Genomic DNA, 18,694 nt, shown 5'->3' on the forward strand with positions numbered 1-18,694 from the left:
TGCGAAATCTCGCCATGTTCTTCGTTCACCTGTGACTCAGACTTGACATGTATAGAAGCGGGCTGACGCTGTGGTTACTCAATCGCTCTGACGAAATGTTGCCAAGGTTGATTACCCACTGAAGCGGTTCCGTCACATACAGCGTCTGAGCACTTCTCAGTGAATGCGAATCTTGCGGTCCGTTTGGTTGGGAACATCTCGCTCGTCACAACACATGAAAACCAGTATCATATTGTTGAGTTGAGCGCTTTCACTCCGAAGTGTTGAAACGCTGTATCCATGATGTTGTATGGTGACCGTGCCACGTGGGCCGAGTAGAATAGACCCTGGCGCGGCTCAATTGGGAAAGGCCAGCTGGGTCGGTCGGTCGTCGCAACAGCAGCAGCAGCGCTTCGATAGTCGTCGCAAGCGCACGCGCATTCTAGGCACTTGCTTTCCACAGAGCACAACATACGAACACAGCCATCCATCCATCATCCTCCCGCCACAGTCAGTCGACCGACATACGCATCTCGGACTCCGACTATAAGACCTCCACACCTCGCCAAACCCAATTGTCAGCCACTCTCTGAAACAGCTGTTGGTTGTCAACAACAGAGCTGAGCCATCACCAGCCGATCCAGCCATTTCACATATCCAAGGCATTGAGTTCTCATACCATACCGACAACATGACTCTCGCGGAGGAGTTCAGATCGAGAAACTTCAGTAAGTTCTGGGCATAAACAAGCAGCAGCGCACACTTCTCCGTGCTAACAATAGACTTACTCAGGTATATACGGCCAATGGTATGCGACATTCAGAATTGCCAATAAACTTGCGACCACATGTTGACACAAAACTTCAGGGCCGGCATAGTCTGCGTAGTGCTATGCTTTGCCCTAGGAATCGCCAACATCTTCAACTTTCACTGGGTCATTGTATTCAGTGTGATATGTCTGTAAGCCATTCCTTCCCTCACTTCCCTCTTGCAGGCTGCCATGACTTACCTCTCTCTACCAGTGTCTGTTCATTCATCATCATCTTCATCGAAGTCCCCTTCCTCCTCCGAATCTGCCCAACCTCGCCCAAATTCGACCAATTCATACGACGATTCGAGACGAACTACATGCGCGCCGCCATCTACGGAATCATGAGCGTCATACAATGGCTGAGCATCATCGCGAAAGTGACGAGTCTGATAGCCGCGGCAGTGGTGCTACTACTGGCCGCATTATGCTATGCGCTCGCTGCAGTCAAGGGACAAGAGTTCCAATCGAGCAAAACTCTCGGTGGACAGGGTGTTGCACAGATGATTGTCTAGGAGGGCGGGTACCATAATGTATGCTACAAGGACGACGTGGATCCGGGGGCACTCGTTCCTTCTGAGACCTGCGCCGATCATAAGCCCATGCACGAAGTCCCGCCTGGTGGTAGTACGCCAGCGCCTGGCATGGCTCCCGATGGCAAGCCTTTGGCTGGCTTACCACGCTACGAAGACGGGACGCAGGGATTTCAAGACATGTCCACACAAGCGGCTAGGGAAGCATAGTACGCCCTCGGCCGGAAAGAATCTTCATCTAAACGGAATAAGCTAAAGAAGTGGCTATGCTCAATCACGCGGAGAAAGGGTGGGTGAGGGTGAGCGAGGCGCGGGTTCACGAAAAAACTGTTGTGTATTTGTATTATGGGTAGATGACGTTCGGAGCATGACATGGATGTAATGAGAGAACAAAATGTGCCGGTCTCGAATTTCAGTAAGCTGTCCTTGGGACTGATCTCTCGTGTGACAATGATGCCAGCCAGCCAGCCAGAAATCAATCTTTCAGAATGTGCGATCAGCTATCCCGATGATTCCCGAAAATTGAGGGATTTCACTTTCATGTCACATGAAAGACCAACCCCAACACTTACAGCTCACAGCGAATCCATTTTTTCCGCTCTTCAACCTCACCACTTCATACCGAACGAACGAACCGCGAATTCAATCAAGTAGTGCACCCAGAAGAAGACGACACCACCCTCGCCACCACAATCATTCTAGAAAGCGATTACACTTACCTTATTAAGATAAAGTAGGTAGGTAGCAAACCCTCTAAGTCGCTATATCCGTACTATAGTAGAGATTATCGTAATTAGGCGCCTACTCGCGGAGAAGCGAGATTTCGAAGAGTATTCGGGCCTTAGTTTTTTTTTCGTAGAATTTTTAGGTTATAGTACGTAGTGCTAAAAAGGCGTTGAAAGTCTTAATAAGAGGGGGGGGGGGGAGATGATGATGAGGTGAAGTGAAAGTTCGATGGTTTCGTAGTGAGGTCTAGGCAGTGTACGGTGGGTGAGGAGCTCTAGGTTGTGAAGTGAAATCAATCATCAATCGTTCTGCAAGTCGATGTACACCGGAGCATGTACTGTAAATACGCTTGCCCGACTACTGCTACCAAATCTCTGACGAACAGCAGCGATTTCCCGGCCTCTTGACTGACCGTGGAGAATCTTGAGCGTCGGTACTTCGAAATACATTCCATTGTCGTCTGCACGGGGACACTCAAGATGTCAATAATGGCGCACGGGTTAGAATACAGCTGTCAGATTCCTCATGTCCGAAGCACGGAGAGTGTCCGGGCCAGTGCTCGTGAATGGTTCGACGCGGATGTCGCTGAGGAAGACGGGAGAAGAATTTCAATCATCTTGGGCGGTCGTTCGGGCTCACGACTCACGTGAGGCTGTCAAAAGGCAATCCTTCGGCTACGCTACGTGACAAGCGTTGCGTGGGCACTGATTCAGTCAGCCTCGGTGGATCTAGGTGCATTCGCGTGCCGCTGCTGCATGTGAGTGCTGTTATGTTAGTTGGATCTGCATAGGACCAGAGAATTACTATGGTGTTGACGGAATTTATGAAAGCTTGCGTCCGTCTCGTGTCCAAGAAGATGGATGTAGACCGCGGCAGTGGTTCGCATCCATCGATAAGCTGAACGAGGCAACAAGCACCAACCCTGCTCGTGTGCTGCGTTTCGTGAATCGTCGCAGTCGCAATGAGGAAAGTTCCCACGCCACGCCCGCTGCAAGGATTATTCTCGGAGCATATGTGCGGTGTCTCAGGTTCTACAAATCGATCTGTGTTGCCAGGCAACATCGCAAACGACCAGGGCAGGGTTCATCAGATATTTTGCGCGCCTGCATGATGATGAGATGCACAACGGTCTAGAAGCGTTTGGGGGCGCAATCAAACATCTGAGAATCACGAGCAAGTTGTCTTGGATAGTTGCGATTATTCATCATCAGCTGTGATGTGTAATCTTATTGTGTGGATTTGTCTCCATCGCAAGGACCAGTTTCGGCCGGGCATATGATATGACCAGCAGTTCATCTGCTTTTTATGATTCTCGGGAACGAAATGACTAGAATCTCTTCTGTCTGCCGAGCACGAGCGATCTCCGCACAGCCTCGCGATTCGATTCGTGTGATAACGCGGCACGGGAAGGTCTATTCTAGTGCTGCCCCGTCCCAGAGTGTCAAGGTCGTTGATCGTTCTGTATTCTAAGGCGCAAAACGGGCTCCAAGAATTTCTCGAGGCTGTGCTGTAGTGCCGGTGGTCAGCAGCGTGGACTCTACATACTGGAGGTAGCATGCTCTATATAGGAGTTTCACAGCAGCAATGGCTCGCTTGCGCACTCAACACCGAAAAGTGCAAGTCACAAGACAAGATGATTTTCACGAAGGATGGAGTTGGTGGCCGTTTGTCAGACCGAAGCTCCTGATCCCAACTCAAGCGGTTGCCGATCATCAACATCAGCGCCGCGCCTTACCCACCCAGGCGGGCCGTCCACAGACTTCGGTAGACAAACGCGACTACCGCACGCTTACGAAGACACGAAGAAGCATGGACGTTAACATCTTATTGTTAATATTACGAGAGCACGCCGTCCACCCTCTCGTAGGTCGCGTATTCTGAGGAGAGCGGAGTGAGGTCCTGAGACTCCAGCCATCGTGGTCGGGAACTCGAGAGATTCATTATCGGGACTTGTTTGTGGGGCTCTGGCGGCATGAATGGAGATGGCTCCAGGATCAGAAAGGCAGTGGCAGCAGATGGCATTCTCGATGGCTCGGCGCATGAAGGAAATGTGCTGTTGTGATGGTGGCAGCTGCCAAGTCGGGTCATCTGGGCCTGCACGAGATGCAAGATGCCTAAACGGTGTCATCGATTGTGCTCCAGTACTTTGGTAAGATTTAGGGATCCCAGATCTCTGTGAACGGTCGCCTCATGCCCGGGCATGACTATTCGTAGATCGCATCCAGTTATATGTAGATCGGTTCCCGATAACGGAGGAGGCCTAAGGCAAATTTGTTAGTCATCTCCTCCAAACTAGGGAAACCACCTTACCGTCGCTATTCTACCGCTATCTACCTTACCGTCGCTATTCTACCGCTATCTACCTTACCGTCGCTGTTCTACTACTATCTACCTTACTATCTAGCTATTCCGCCGCTATCTACTATATTAAGCCCTTCCGCTTAGTTATAGGCATAGCTAGAGGCCGAGTTGCCGCTATCTCCTTATAATCTAAGAAAGCGCTAGCTTTAAGAGATGCGTAGTAAGCGGCCGCGGCAGGTACGAGAGCCGAATCTAGATAACCTCGGAGGCCTTAAATTATAGGTAGAGCTCGTATATAGACCGGAGGATAGGGTAGGCTACTAATACTAGAATAGTATAGATCGCTAGTATTTAAAGCAGTTTCTTCTAGATTTCTAGGAAGATATAGCTTATAGCGAGCAGAATTAGTGCTAGCGCTGTATTAGGTACGAATATAAGGCTAGATACGATAGTCTCGATACCTAGTTGTCTAGTAAGCTAGATAATACGTTTAAGATACTAAACCTAATACTACCGTTCCTCGACGATTTGCTAGCGTAGTATATAGTAGGCTATACCGCTATCCGTTTTACACTATGCGCTATCTATAGTAAGAGGTTGCCGCCGCCGTTAGTGCCGCTAAGCAGTAATAATAGTAAAGAAGTTAGTTATAGTAGTAGTAGTAGTAACAACGGCGAAGGTGCTACTAGCGGGGTTAGTTAGCAAGAACAGCAAGAACAACGCCCTCCTTCTCGAGGCTACGAATTTAGCAATAACGACTATTATAGCGACTAGAGCGAGTCCGAGCCGGACGAGTATTAAGCAGGTTCATTTACCCTTATCGAGAACCCCGAAAACTAGGTATTTAACAATATAGAAGGCGCTAAAGAATATATAACAACCTTCGAGGTTAAGAAGGGCTTTTCTACGAAGCGGACTAGTTACAAGACGCTTAATAATATACGGTATTTATACTAACGTCGCTATTCTAGATACTCGATACCTATATAGCGGAAGCACCTATAGAAGAAACGAGAAGAGCGACGGCTTCTTAATCTATTAGCAAAGACACGAGAAGGTTACTTAAACCTATACGATTGCCCTTAGTCCGTTACGATTATAGCCGAGGAACGAGACAACCCGGACTCCTATAACTGGACTGTTATATATAATAGAAGCAACTATAACTATCTAGCGGTTAGGCTAATAGCACTATCGACTCTTCGCCGTAGAGCGCGTACTACTAAGATTGTAGAGGCGATATTACAACTGCGGTCTACTAGCATCTCTAATCGATAGATTAAGGCGACTATTAAGGCCCGTTTCTAGGGCACCGGAAATGCAACTAGAGGTACGAGGTCGCTCGTCGTTCTAGCGACTTCTCGTAACATCTTAAATGCCTAGCAAAAGGCTAAGAAACTGCGACTTGAAGGCAAAAGCGTAGTAGACAAGACGATTAAAGACCTCCTCGGTTAATCCTACTTCGTATAGAAGGACCTTACAACGGGCCCTTTTAGTAAATAGCGCCTTAAGTAGCTATTCTTTGCATACCCTGCTATAATTCAGGTCTATAAGGACTGTCCGGATGTTATTATTATAGACTGCACCTATAAGACTAACGAGTATAGTATACTACTACTTGTAATCGCTATACTTAATTAGTTTAACTAGACCTTCCCTTTAGCCTTTATGTTTATGCCTAAACAAGATACAGATTAGTATAAGATAGCCGTTAAGTGCCTGCAATCTATGCTTAACGACTACGGCTATAAGGAACTAAGGCTTCTTATTTACGACAAGGACTAGGCTCTTATAAAGGCATTGTTAAAGAAGTAGCTAGCAATGCCGACTCAACTATACCGCTAGCATATTAGACGTGCAGTTAAGGCTAATGCTAGGTCTTACCTTAGCTCTAGTAAGCCTAATCTAGTCACTCGAAGACGACCGTTAAGCGTTGCTATATAAGACTTCGTAGACCTATTCGATAAGGCTATCAATTCGAGTACCTACGAGTCCTTTCTATACTACTATAAGGCACTAAAGGACGGCAAGGTTACGGGTGAACTAGAGCGCGACTATTTATACGATAAAGGGTAGCAAGCTCTCGTTCAATACGTGTCTAGCACCTAGTAGCCTTATAAGGATAAGTGCGTTAAATACTAGGTCGATAGAACTCGGCACTTTAGTAATACTATAACCTCCCCTATAGAAGGTTGCTATACTAGCATTAAGGCATAGTTAACTACCTATAGAAACGACGTCTATAGCTTTATTAACCGTATAATACTATATTTCTAGCATTAGGTAGATAGGTACTACGAGAAGATTAGACAAGAGATAGCTATACCCGTAACGGTGTTCCTTAACGACCCCTTCTACGCTAACGTTATTAGCTATATTAGCACCTTCGCTCTACGGAAGGTAGTAGAGCGAAGGGCCCTTACTAAGGCCGAGATTAAGAAGCGGAAGAGCGAGGATTATATTCCTATCGACTACACCCTCTACTTCCGTAGAGTCTTCGGCATTAACTATCTATACCGCTTATTGCCTCTTATCGAGTTACTAGCTAGCATTCTATAGGTTGTTATGTTTAATAAGCACTAGCGGGTACTAAGAAGTAATTATAATAGCAATAAGATAACGACTTACCGCACCTTAGAGCTACTTAAGCGGATTAACAAGCGGCTTACGCGTACGACTCGGCGTAAGGCTACTAGACCTAAGCTTATTAAACAAGCCGCTAAAGAAGCTATTAACTAGCAAGAAGCGATAAGATAGGCTAAGCCTAGAAGGCCTATTCTACCGCTAGTACTACTACGAGAACGTTTACGCAAGGGTTGTATATACAAAACGGCCTATAGGAGGTGTAAGTGCGTTAAGGATAACGTAGACTACTATTCGAGCTGTTATAAGCATAGGCAATGCGATAGAAACCCTATATCTACTTATTTACCTACTTAGGAAGGACCTCCGCCCTCTCTAAGAACTCCGCTAGTACCTATAGCGCTAGTAGTAATGCTAGCCTATACCGAGATTGTATAGTAGGAGCTATACGTTAATGCGAGGGTCGTAGAACCCTATTTGCTAGGTAGGCAGTATGCCTAGGGCAGTTAGGATTAGCTATATTGTCTAATTCTATATCTATTATTTACCTAATTCCTCTTTCCTACGTTATAATTCTACTTAGCAGCTAACAAGAGCGTTAAAGGTCTTCATTGCGATATTCTACAGTGTAGATTACTAATAATATAGTCTCACCGAGACCGGAGCCGGCTCTAGGTCCGGCGATCTACGAATAGTAGGATGCGATCTACGAATAGTCATGCCCCTCATGCCCGCCGCGCTGTTAAACATTTCGTTCTTGTACGATTTGGTCGAGACAGTGCTCTGTCACATCTACCTCTTCTGGCATTGCTAGGATGAATGTCAGGGGTGAAGCATCGAAGTGAGGTGCTCGATCTTGCAGGTCAGGCACCTCGTGCGTAGGCGTGAAACGCACGAGAAGACGGAGTAGCCGCCAGGGCAGCCAGGGCAGCGCGTGCAAAGTCTCCACAAGCCTGTCACGTCACATGGAGCTCGAGCTGCAGTCGTGCATTTTCGCAGCAAGGCGAGTTTGTGATGTGTGAGCAGGCGCGGCGCGCTTCTCTGGTGCGTACAGTAATTATCACTGAAGTTTTGGCCGACCGCTTTGCCAATAATGACGATGCCGTAAACAATGAATGCTGCGACGATCATTTGCAGGCACCGGGCCCCCGAGCCGGCTCTCTGTTAGCGGCCGTGGAAAAGGCGGCTGTCTGCCGGTGCCAGATGCGAGTGTTGATTCGCCTCCGGTCGGCAACGGCCATGCAGCGGAGCTCTGCTGCCGGAGAGGTCCAGGATGTGCCCAGGCTTACATGTCGCCTGCAGCATGTGGAACAGCGGAACAGCGTCACAGAAGCCGGCCCCTGACGAAATGGGGTGGGCTGGCGAGGCACTCCATTCACAAGGGACGAGAGCGGCGCCAGAGGGCGACGAGAAGTGGCAAACGCATCTCGCAGAGGAGAAGGTCGGAGCAGGATGGGCACACCGGGCAGCAGGTATTATTGTGGTGATGGGTAGGCTAGGCATGAATAAACGCGAGTCCTATAGAGTTAGAGGCCTGTCGTGGGAGAAAGGCAGAGCGCGATAAGATTGCGCTGGCGGAAAGTGTAATGGCGGTACCTTGCATGTGCTCGCTACAACGAGGCACAACCCCTGGAATTTGTGGGTCGTCTTGTCCTTTAGGTGAAACACAATTGCGCAGTGCCAGGGCGACGACGGGCGCTCTTAGGCTGGCGTGTGGGTTACAGTAGTTACAGGCGCCGACCGAACAAATGTGAGCGCTGCACAGAATTTCTCTCCTCCACCCTCTTAATTCATGTATAATCGCAACGCCGCCACCGCTGTACCACGTAGAATACCCACGACGAGCTGCGCGGATTGACGTAACGCGAAAGAGTCGCGTACGGTTGGAAATTGGACAGGGAAGCACGACCGGAGTCTGGATTCTACCACGAGAAAGGTTGGTAGAGCCGTCGCCCGCGGCCTAACGTTAGTCCTCATCACCAAAGACGGGCACCACTGCTTGGACTGGACGTTTGGCAACGGCAGCGGCAGCGGCAGACCGGCCACTGCACACGCGCACTGCGCAGCGCGTCTGTCCCAAGGAAAGCACTCGCTCGCCCACACGCCCTCTCCATCGCCGTCGCCATCGCCATCGCCGTCGCCGTCGCCATCATTGACCATCCACTCGACACGAAGCGACGAAGCTCGAAGCTTGCAGGAAGTGCACTGAATTCCCCGGGCCTCGCGCTGCATCGTTTCGCGCTGTTTGTGTTCGCATTCCTACGCCCACGCCCACGCCCACGCCTCCGCCTCCGCCCCAAGCGAAGCGAAGCCAATCGCTGCATCTGAAGGGCACCTGCAGCTCGCGCACCATCAACACTGCAGCTGCTGCAGCCTGCACCAACCAGAGCCTCGCCGTCGCCCTCGAGTACCACCGGAACCACGATCCCTCGTACCGCAGCCTGTTGGCAATGCTCCAGCGCAGAACATTTGGAAGACGGCGACACTACGCATACGAGGAATTCCGACACACGCCCATCCTCCGCCCTGCATCGTGGGAGCAAGAGCCGGCCTGCTCACCTGTTCGGAACAGCTTTTGCTCCCTCTGAACAAGTCGCAGCCCCAGCGCTCGCTGCAAACCACTGCAGCAAGTGAGGTTCGCTGCGTGCGCGCGAGGTCGCACCTGCGAATCCGCCATCTTAAGACCCACGACCTCGACCTCGAACCCACCTCCACCCACAACCCACACTCGTTTTGTACGTAATAATCTCTCATCCCCAGCACATTGCAGCTGCATCTCATCGTGCATGATGCCACCCTTGCACTTGTCACCATCAACCTGTACTGACCCTTTCAGCCTCGCCATGAACAAATTCCTAAAGAAGAGGCCCGACGGCCAAAACGCCAGCGATGAGGCCCTCCCTTCACCCGCACAACCACTGTCACCGGCCCTCAAAAAGGCATCAACCAGCAGATGGAAGAAATCCAAGAAGGCGCCTGAGGTGCGCCCGCAGCTGGATCTCTCCGCTGCTCTGCCATCGACCGACGACTTCAGAACCAGTCTGATCATGCCCAGTCTGTCAACACGATTCAGCATGCTCAGGGAGCAGGACGACCCGAAATCGCTACTTGGAAAGGCCTCGGACGACAGCGTGTTACAACCTAGGAGGAAGTCACGTTTGGCAGACTTTGGCTTCCCATCGTCAGGACTCGCCGACATCGCCGAAATTTCATCACTTCATGCCTCATTGCGCCCGCCCTTGACCCACGAACATCGAGAACACTCATATCTATCGGAAGACGGCTACGGAAGTGATGCCGAAGCGCTCGGTGGCGGCATCATGAGTCGATCTCGGCCGGGCGAGGGCAACGTACTTTTCGGCGGCCGTCAGAAGATCTACAAAATTCCGACCAGCGGCGCGGCCTCCACCAAGAGTCTGGGAAAGCTTGTCTATGATGATGATATCGGATATTCGGCTTTCCAAAAGTACAGGCAGAAAGAGCGAGAGGAGGACGAGAGTCATTTCGCACGACCTTCCAACGACAGCCAAGGCTTCGACTTTGGCCTTGACAAGGGCGAGCCTGACGACCAGGATGATGATGGACAGCGCTCCCTGCTGAACGATTCCGCAAAGGATCTGTCGCATTCGCCGTCATTATCGTCGTTTGACAGGAAGCGCTCCACAACATCCTCAGACGCACACTCCATTGCGCGTTCGTCCACTGCAGCAACATCGATCACATCACAGCCCGCACTATCAAGTGCAGCGCCCTCACCTGCCTATGCCCCCGCGACTGTCATGACCCCGGCTCCCGCGGCCTCATCCGTGATGGACAGGTCGAATATGAAGGCCCGGAGGCTGTACGAGCAGGGTCTCGATCAGCACATACAAGAGCAGCAATCCTCAGCCATCACTCGACTAAACTCCATCCAACGCCAGCATGCCATGTCAGGGAAAAAGACTCCACCGTTTTTGCAGAGCACTAAGAGTGCTGGTAATCTCCAGGATCGCGTTCATCAGCCGGTTTACGCTTTGCGTGGCCAATCACCGCCGCTCTCGTCGCCTCTCCCGCCGCAATTGAACTCAGCTGGCCCTGTCAGGCATGCGAACTCTGCTTCCCCCAGCCCGGTCCCTAGCGGACCGCAATCACCAATCGAGAGTCAATATGACGAATCTAATGTATTGGCACAGGCATTGGAGCCCGGCGACCGAGGCAAAGCAACAGCCATGGGCGCATTCAATAGCCCGCCCATGCCTTTGATGAGCAGCAGTACTTGGAACGACAAAAGCAACTCCAGCGTTCGGCACCGAATGCAGCAGTCAAGAACAAAGTACCACACACCCAACAGTCGGCGTTTCAACAGCGTCCCAATCGGTACGAAGATGACCAGAGCGAGTATCAGCCCAACACATCTCCTGATCTCTCCGCTCGTGCGACATCCCACGCTGAGTCTATGCACGAGCCTAGTAAGGCATATACGGTATTTCAGAATGCTGTGAATCAATTCCCGGTCAAATCACCGCCATCTTCAATAAACAAATCGACGCTTCCAGATACTCATCGGACTTTTTTCGGCAACATCAGCGCCAGCGAAGATGAGGATGAAGAGGAAGTCAGCGAAATCGCCAAGTCCTTCAATCAGCCTGAGTATGGATACGGTGGCTATCAATCGAAATGGCAGCCGACGCCTCTGCCTTCAGTGTCTGAGCACCCGGCTTTAAGAGAGGAGAAATCGAGCCTTGCCGAAGACCTTGAAGATGAAGGGCAGTCAAAGTCACACCTGAGGCAAAAGGCGTCCGCTCGCTCATTGCGACACGTGGATGCTAAAGCTGGAGCCCTTGTGCCCAGAGAACTTGATTCTCCAACCCTAGGACCCCAATCGCAAGCTTTGAATGGAATGGTCCACCATCTCAGGCAGAAGAGCAACAACTCCTCGATATATCCCGTTGAGAGCGGAATCGGCGCTCAGCAGGAAGAAGCGGTTAATGCTCCATGGAATTCCGGATCTGCGCTGGATACGCAGCACGCTTCAATGCGAAGCTCACACTGCACTGCTTCCACACACTACACCGCTTCCAATCCGTGGGATATGGACGAATCCAACAGTGGTGCATCCAGTGCAGTTGATCGACCAGAGAGTCGATCAGAAATCTCGGGGTTTCAGGAAGGGGCCGCCAGCGACCGAGTGTCCGAGGTTCCTTCTGTGCAAAGTAGTGTCCCATCTTGGCAGCGCGAGCTTCAAAAGCAGCATCACACTCGAGATCCGAGCAACGCAACTCTGCAAGACCGCGAGGCTTTCTCCCGAGACTTGGCTGCGAGGCGAGACGCCATTCGAGAAAATCTGAAGAGCTACGTGGAAACGAACAATCCGAGGGCAGCCAGCCCAGTTCCGGGCGCAGCAGGTCCTCTTAGGGCTTTTGGTATCATGCGTGCGAAGTCTAGTGGAGAATCGCTCGGCACCATGCGCGATCAGCACTCGAAAGGTTCCAAAGGCTTAGGCGCCAACTCCAATGCCAGTGTCACCAGCTTGACTAAAGACGAGAGATCTGGATTCAGTCTGGATCTGGCGCGGCCACGCGGCAACTCTTCTCCTCGCTCGGCAATGCCACCGCCAGTCTCCCAGCACCCAGCCTTCAAGAACGAGATTGGAGAGTCGGCGCGCGACACTGAAATCGGTGAGCTGCCAAAGGAGCGCCAATTGGCGTCGAGCCGATCACCGGCATTAACAGCTGCCCGCAACAGGAGTCGTTCCAACTCCACAACAACTACAGACCGATCTCGAAGTCGCACTTCGCCATACCGGGATGACTTGGAAAAGGCAATGATTGAGGGTCATGGATCTTCCGCGACGGCACACGAGCCTTCCCCAGAAGCTTCGCCGGCCATGTTGCCTTCCGACCGCGACAGCAACGGTAGCCGAACCAATATGCAACCATATTTCGACCAGAAGATGGGTCTTGCTGCTCAGAACATGAGCCGCCTTGCGCTGAATGGACCGCAGGCTGTTCCTCTGCAGCCAAATGTATACACTCCTGGTCGTCCAGCTCCCGTGGCAAATGCATACACCTCCAATCCAACACCTCCTCTTTCGACGTCTAGCAACGGAACTCCTGCTCCAGCCAGCCCAGCCACCTTCTCACCAGAGGAGTACTCTCCCATCATTCCTTCTTCCTCTCGACCCAGTGTTACACTGCGTAGGAAGACGGTTTCGAAATCTGAAATCTCCGAGCCTATCCTGATCTCGTCGACTTCGAACGTAGACACGGTGGACTTGCCTCCCGGCGCTTCCCTGAAGAATGGCATAGATCAACCGCCGCCAATTCCTCCCATCAACCCGAGACGTCGGGGCACTCGGAAGCTCTTCGGCCTGGTCACCTCGAAAGACGCAAGCGATAAGGAAACTGAGCTTCCAATGCTCACACAGTCTGACCCGAATCTACTCCATGAGACGTCGTCGCCGTGCTCCGACCGAGGACTCTTTCCGCCCAGCAATGTAGTGCGAATCCCTGCACGGCAGGAGTCGCCAGCTCTTGAACAGTATGGCTTCAACCGAGCCGAATCTCCAGAAAGACGTGGACCGACGCGCGCCGTCACGGCCCCGATGGGTGCTGGTGAAGTCGGCATGTTCTGATACGACCCATAATGAAACCTCCAAAAACAGCAAGCTTCGATCAGCGATCAGCGACAAACAAGAAATTCTAGAATAATCGCGCTCGAGCGCGAGACACGCAGCGACTGTTTCATTCTATTCGATTTCATGTACAATACTTGGTGCGGACGGACGACTGCTTTGATTTTATTTTCACGGAAGAAGATGGCGCTGCTTGATGGAAAATGGAAGAAGTGTTCGGCAAAAGGCAAGGCGGGGCGGGGCACCCAGAACTCTGGACACACTTATTACCATTGCTCGTTCAGCCAGCTGGCTGTAGCAGTACGATTGTGTTCTTCTTTTTCAAAACTCTCACGAAGAATATGGGATTCGGCTGGCACACAGGCGCTCTGAGAACAGGACGGCTGTAACAAGAACTGTTTTGTCTCCTTTCTCTCCTGCAGAATATGCGAACGGATGGTGTTTTCTGTGTGGTTTGGAAGAAGAGAGACAAAAAGATGGCTACGGCTATAGCAATGGCATTTGATCGATTTAGCGTCCGCACGATACCACCAGACAGCGCCGGCTTTTTTCTTCTTTTTTTCTTTAGTTTTCTGATACTACGGTTAGTTAGCTTAGTGTGTAAGAAATGAATTGAATTGAATAAGAAAGAGAGAAGCTATAAAAGTATATACGAAGTTATTTATTCTACTAAGAAATTATCTAAGAAGTTTATAAGCCTTATCTCTAAAAGATCCCGGCCTTATACGATACGATTACGATAATTCGGTAGTTCTTATTCCTAACTTATCTTTATAGTAAGGATTCTATATATATATATCTGCTTATATACTTATCTAGTTTTCTACTAGTAATAGTATTAGATAGATAACTATTCTTCGTAATAGCGCTTTGTTTTTAGAGCTTTCTATTTGCATTAATGCTACCTACGGCTAATTCTTAGGGCCTACTACTTTTAGTAACGGGGTATAAAGTTCTTTTTCTATAATTTTCTAAATTTAGATTTTTAGATAGGTAGTAAGTATAGTTTAGTTATATTATATAGTCGGAGATAGTAAGGTCGGGGCTGCTACTATGTTTTTGTACTATAGTAGTCTAGTAATTCTTGTTTCTTTAGTAAGTATAGGGTCTCTTTCCTACCTACTCGTTAGAGGCAGATCTCGCGCAAGTCCGTCCGCAAACCCGTTAACACGATTAGCAGACCTTGGCAGGCTCTATGAATGTATAGGACACCTTGTACGTGAGACGTCTAGGAAAGAGAAAAGATAATGTAAAGTGTGTATGCAAATCTCGTCATCTCCTAGAAGAAGAAGAAGAAGAAGAAGAAGAAATCCAAGCTTCAGGTCTCAATTCCGTATCTAGTTCCAACACCGTCCTGTCTCCTCTCCTCTCCTTTAACCTCTTCTCCGTTTTCATAAACTCTCGTATTCCAATCGGTATCCCTTCCAACCCTTCATCTTCCTCCACCTCCCCCTCCCCCCCTTCCTGTCTCCTCTTCGCCTCCCTCATCCTCATCCTATACTCCTCCACTTCCTCCCGAAACCTTTCCCACACGCAATTCACGCACCCGGACATGCAGCAGTTGTCTGGTTCGGAGGGTTTGGGCGGGACCAGAATTCCGGAGATCAGTTGCGAGCGGGATTCACGTTGGTGTTTTCTTTCGGCGGCTTCGGCGGCGCGGTCGCCGAAGACTAGGCGGGCGCGGGCGAGGGTTTGGGAGCGGGAGCTTGGAGGTGCTTTGGTGTCGGGAGGGCGGGAGTTGGGTTTGGTAAGAGGTGCGTTGAGGGGGTCGGCGGGGTAGCCTTGGATTTGTTCGGGGTGGGTGGTGGTGTTGTTATTGCGGTTTGGAGAAGTGCTGAGGTGTCGGGTTTGAGGATGTGATGGGGTTTTGTGGAGGTGGTGTGGTTGGGGTGTTGTTCTCTTGTTAGGGATGCTGCGGAGGGCTGTCCGCATTGTTGTGTGAGGAGGGGAGTTGGAGCAAGGGTAGATTGTTGTTGTATTGCATGTGAGCGTGTTGATATTCTAGGTGACGTAGGCGGCTGTTTGACATGGATGGTGAGATAATAAGCATAATTTGCGCCGAACCCTTTCTACTACTACTACTACTTCTTCTTCTTCTTCATATTTTCATGTCTTGAGTTGTCCAAGGCAGGCATTACTTCTCATCATATCGGGCGGCATTGCGGCCACTGTCTATGTGTGAGGTAGGTTGTCGACTTTCACGCGGCACCGAACACCTGGCAACCGCCAGCAGCGATGATCACTGCTGTCTTGATCGAAATGCAACTTTGAATATATCTATTTTTCAAGAATTGGTGGCTCCTTCGGCCATTGTAAACATCTTCATGACTTTGGTCAAGGCACAAATTTTGAGTTGCTGCTAGGACCCATGAGAGGCCAGACATAGCGGAAAGCATTGATGGACCATGGATCCCATCAGGAACGATCGGGAGGTGGGGTTGGGCGAGTGCATACAAGACTAAGTTCAAAAAGCTTCTTCGCTCTCTGATGGCTTCCACCACGACGACTTCTACTGACAGACCAGAATCCTTGACATCCCCCATGCCTCGATAACGCAACAGCGGCCAAGAGGCACTCGCCGCAATGGATACACACAACGGCGCCAGGGCTTTCCGCAGAAGCCTCCACAACGTGTTGAGTTGGGCGAGACCTAGAAATCTTCTCAGTACAGCTACCGATCTTTTTCGAATCGATGATCAGCAGACGAAATCACGACGCGCGAGCGACACGGCATGGCTGGATGGGCTCCGAGGTGTTGCTGCGTTGCTCGTGGTGATACAACATATTCATCCGGCAGTATGGTGGTTAGCCATGTGTGACGATGTGTCTGATGATTCCACTGCCATCGGTCCGGGAACCTGGTCTGTCCTTCGACTGCTCTTTACTGGCGGCTCACTTGCTGTGGAGCTGTTCTTCGTCATATCAGGTATTTGATCTTGCCTTCGCTGGCGGAGGAAATGCGAAGTCCTGATGCATCTAGGCTTCGTTGTCCCACGACGATTGGTATCTTTAATACAAGAAGGGCGACAAGACGATTTTGTAGAAGCTTTGAATTCGGCTGTAATTCGCAGGCCTTGTCGTTTGCTGATTCGGGCAATGCTGAGCACGCTCTTGCTTTTGACCTTCTTTCATATGACCGGCATGGATCCGAATTGGTGCGTTCATGCTATCTCGCCTGCAAAATTAGACGCGAATACTAAACGTGCTGGCAGGAATGGAGCAGCTAGCAATATTTTCAGCGAGCTCTGGCTTTGGGTCCTGGATTGTCTTCAACTTATGGACTTTTATACTGTCTACGCGTCCAGGTATTTGCTGATCACATGGACGATCGTTGTGGAGTGGAGAGGTAGTATGGCTGTCTTCGTCTGGCTCTTCGCCATTCACCAGCTGCGAACTCAATGGCGAGTCCTGCTAACGTTAGGGTTGGTACTATATCTCGTCGTGTGCACGATAAGTCAGTACATTTTACTGCTGCTCACCATCGGCTGCGCTCGCTGACATTCTCGAACAGGTACGCAGTACGCCGCCGTCTTTGCTGGAATGCTTACATGTGAGCTGGATCTGATTTCCACTTGACGCGAGAAAGGCCAGATCCGATTGCCGTGGTCTAAAGTCTCAGAGTACCTGGCCCAGAGAAGGTTCTTGCGCGGTCTTGTGATGCACTCAGTCCCAGCTCTTGGCCTCATCTTTGGCAGTACGCCAATGCTGAAGTCAGATCTAGCGACCACAGAACACGCGATCCAAGTCTGCGCTAAATGGCCTGCCTTCTTGTACAACATCATTCCGGGTCAATATTGGGCTGAATGGCCTGGCATCCAGTATCGCGACTTTTGTTAAGACCTTTGCGCTTGACCTAGGTAAGCACGAGGCTATTCTCGAAGCTAACTTCGTGATGCACAGCTACTTCTGGGGTGCATGGCTCACCATACTCGGCATCAAGGAGATCAGATGGGCAAAAGCAATCTTCGAGACGAGGATCGCGCAATGTGAGTTTCGATGATATCCTCCATATTCGATGCTTTCAACACTGACAGTTCTCATTAGATCTCGGCCGACACTCCTTCGCACTGTACGTCACTCACACACTCGTTGCGAGCACTCTGACGCGGATCCTTCTAATTCTCACCAACCACGGTTTCATGCAAGGCGAAGATGCAGGCTGGCCGTTCAACGCTGTCCCCTTGGGCGCATGGAGTAAATATCTCTCCCTGGATATGGGACCGAAGGGTTATGAACCGGCAGTTCTGTTCGTTTTGGCGGCGAGTCTTGCTGTCATGCTCCCGCTTGCACAGATGGGAACCATAATCTTCGATCAGCCTTCTGTGAAGATGTCGAATTGGATGTGGGCTAAGTTGAAGCAGTTCAGATAGAAGAGATCAAGGCATTACTTGAAAAATGCTGATCATGGTGGACATGGTGGCGCATGGCGTTTCTCTTACAAATATTGCCAGCGCTCCTGCCAAGAGGCATGCTTACTTCTTACCGTTACACAGCAGGTGCTCAGCTCTGAACCCGACGTCCTTCGCCTTGGAATATATGATGACGTCCACCTCAGGGACATTTCCAGTAGCCAGTCCTGCGATTTCGACACGATGCTGCTATCACAACTGCCCGTCGGTCTGCTTGTGGCAGCAACCGCTGCATCGCCTCCGCCTCACCACTCCTTGAGCAGTCAAGTTCAACAATGCTGCCGACAGCTCTCCAGTACCTTCCCAAACCAAGTCATTTCGCCCAACAATGCTTCGAGTTACATTCACTACACCAATCGATGGACCGAGAATGCTCGATTGGAACCCACTTGCATATTCCTGCCGAACGACGCAAGAGACATCGCCACCGCGATCAAAATCTTCCATCCACATAACAACGGAAGAGGAATTTGTCCTTTCGCCGTCAAGTCTGGCGGACACATGCCTCACCCCGGAGCCAACAGCATCGAAAACGGCATCGTCATTGACCTCAGCTCAATCAACGAAGTCACAATAGCGAAAGACAGAAGCTATGTGACTCTCGGATCTGGGAACACCTGGGGAAAAGTCTACGATACCCTGGCTGGAACGAATCTAGCAGTGCCAGGTGGTCGATGTGCAGGTAAGAAATTCTATCACATATTTAGTCTCTCTCACACACATCCATGACTAAACTCCTAGG

The 18,694-nt window shown here is 50.5% G+C and overlaps 6 protein-coding genes across 6 annotated transcripts; 4 read left to right on the forward strand and 2 right to left on the reverse strand.

The window, feature by feature from the left end:
- Positions 1–670: 670 nt before the first annotated feature.
- Positions 671–1,302, forward strand: MYCFIDRAFT_146315 (uncharacterized protein; the record flags this gene model as incomplete). The annotated part of the gene is made up of 4 exons (XM_007934002.1): positions 671–707; positions 772–787; positions 847–939; positions 1,002–1,302. 4 exons carry the CDS (start codon positions 671–673, stop codon positions 1,300–1,302), a joined length of 447 nt encoding a protein of 148 aa, XP_007932193.1.
- A 284-nt stretch (positions 1,303–1,586) lies between these two features.
- Positions 1,587–1,974, forward strand: MYCFIDRAFT_180008 (uncharacterized protein; the record flags this gene model as incomplete). Its single annotated transcript, XM_007934003.1, has 2 exons — positions 1,587–1,669; positions 1,707–1,974. 2 exons carry the CDS (start codon positions 1,587–1,589, stop codon positions 1,972–1,974), a joined length of 351 nt encoding a protein of 116 aa, XP_007932194.1.
- Positions 1,975–2,224: 250 nt separating this feature from the next.
- On the reverse strand, positions 2,225–4,328 carry MYCFIDRAFT_180009 (uncharacterized protein; the record flags this gene model as incomplete). Its single annotated transcript, XM_007934004.1, has 15 exons — positions 2,225–2,318; positions 2,373–2,482; positions 2,513–2,557; positions 2,585–2,687; positions 2,735–2,943; positions 2,964–3,077; positions 3,107–3,149; positions 3,205–3,257; positions 3,305–3,345; positions 3,375–3,590; positions 3,624–3,646; positions 3,677–3,739; positions 3,786–3,834; positions 3,895–4,233; positions 4,298–4,328. The coding sequence occupies 15 exons, from the start codon at positions 4,326–4,328 to the stop codon at positions 2,225–2,227; spliced, it is 1,533 nt and encodes a 510-aa protein (XP_007932195.1).
- A 5,445-nt stretch (positions 4,329–9,773) lies between these two features.
- On the forward strand, positions 9,774–14,182 carry MYCFIDRAFT_217084 (uncharacterized protein; the record flags this gene model as incomplete). The annotated part of the gene is made up of 2 exons (XM_007934005.1): positions 9,774–11,090; positions 11,261–14,182. 2 exons carry the CDS (start codon positions 9,774–9,776, stop codon positions 13,541–13,543), a joined length of 3,600 nt encoding a protein of 1,199 aa, XP_007932196.1. The 3' UTR covers positions 13,544–14,182.
- A 534-nt stretch (positions 14,183–14,716) lies between these two features.
- MYCFIDRAFT_180011 (uncharacterized protein) lies at positions 14,717–16,086 on the reverse strand (the record flags this gene model as incomplete). Its single annotated transcript, XM_007934006.1, has 7 exons — positions 14,717–14,736; positions 14,763–14,859; positions 14,894–15,465; positions 15,554–15,561; positions 15,629–15,655; positions 15,682–15,711; positions 15,746–16,086. 7 exons carry the CDS (start codon positions 16,084–16,086, stop codon positions 14,717–14,719), a joined length of 1,095 nt encoding a protein of 364 aa, XP_007932197.1.
- Positions 16,087–18,135: 2,049 nt separating this feature from the next.
- Positions 18,136–18,681, forward strand: MYCFIDRAFT_146303 (uncharacterized protein; the record flags this gene model as incomplete). The annotated part of the gene is made up of 1 exon (XM_007934007.1): positions 18,136–18,681. One exon carries the CDS (start codon positions 18,136–18,138, stop codon positions 18,679–18,681), a length of 546 nt encoding a protein of 181 aa, XP_007932198.1.
- Between the last annotated feature and the right edge of the window lie 13 nt (positions 18,682–18,694).

Source organism: Pseudocercospora fijiensis (genome assembly GCF_000340215.1).
Source record: "Pseudocercospora fijiensis CIRAD86 unplaced genomic scaffold MYCFIscaffold_12, whole genome shotgun sequence".
NCBI classification, from domain to species: Eukaryota; Fungi; Ascomycota; class Dothideomycetes; order Mycosphaerellales; family Mycosphaerellaceae; genus Pseudocercospora; species Pseudocercospora fijiensis.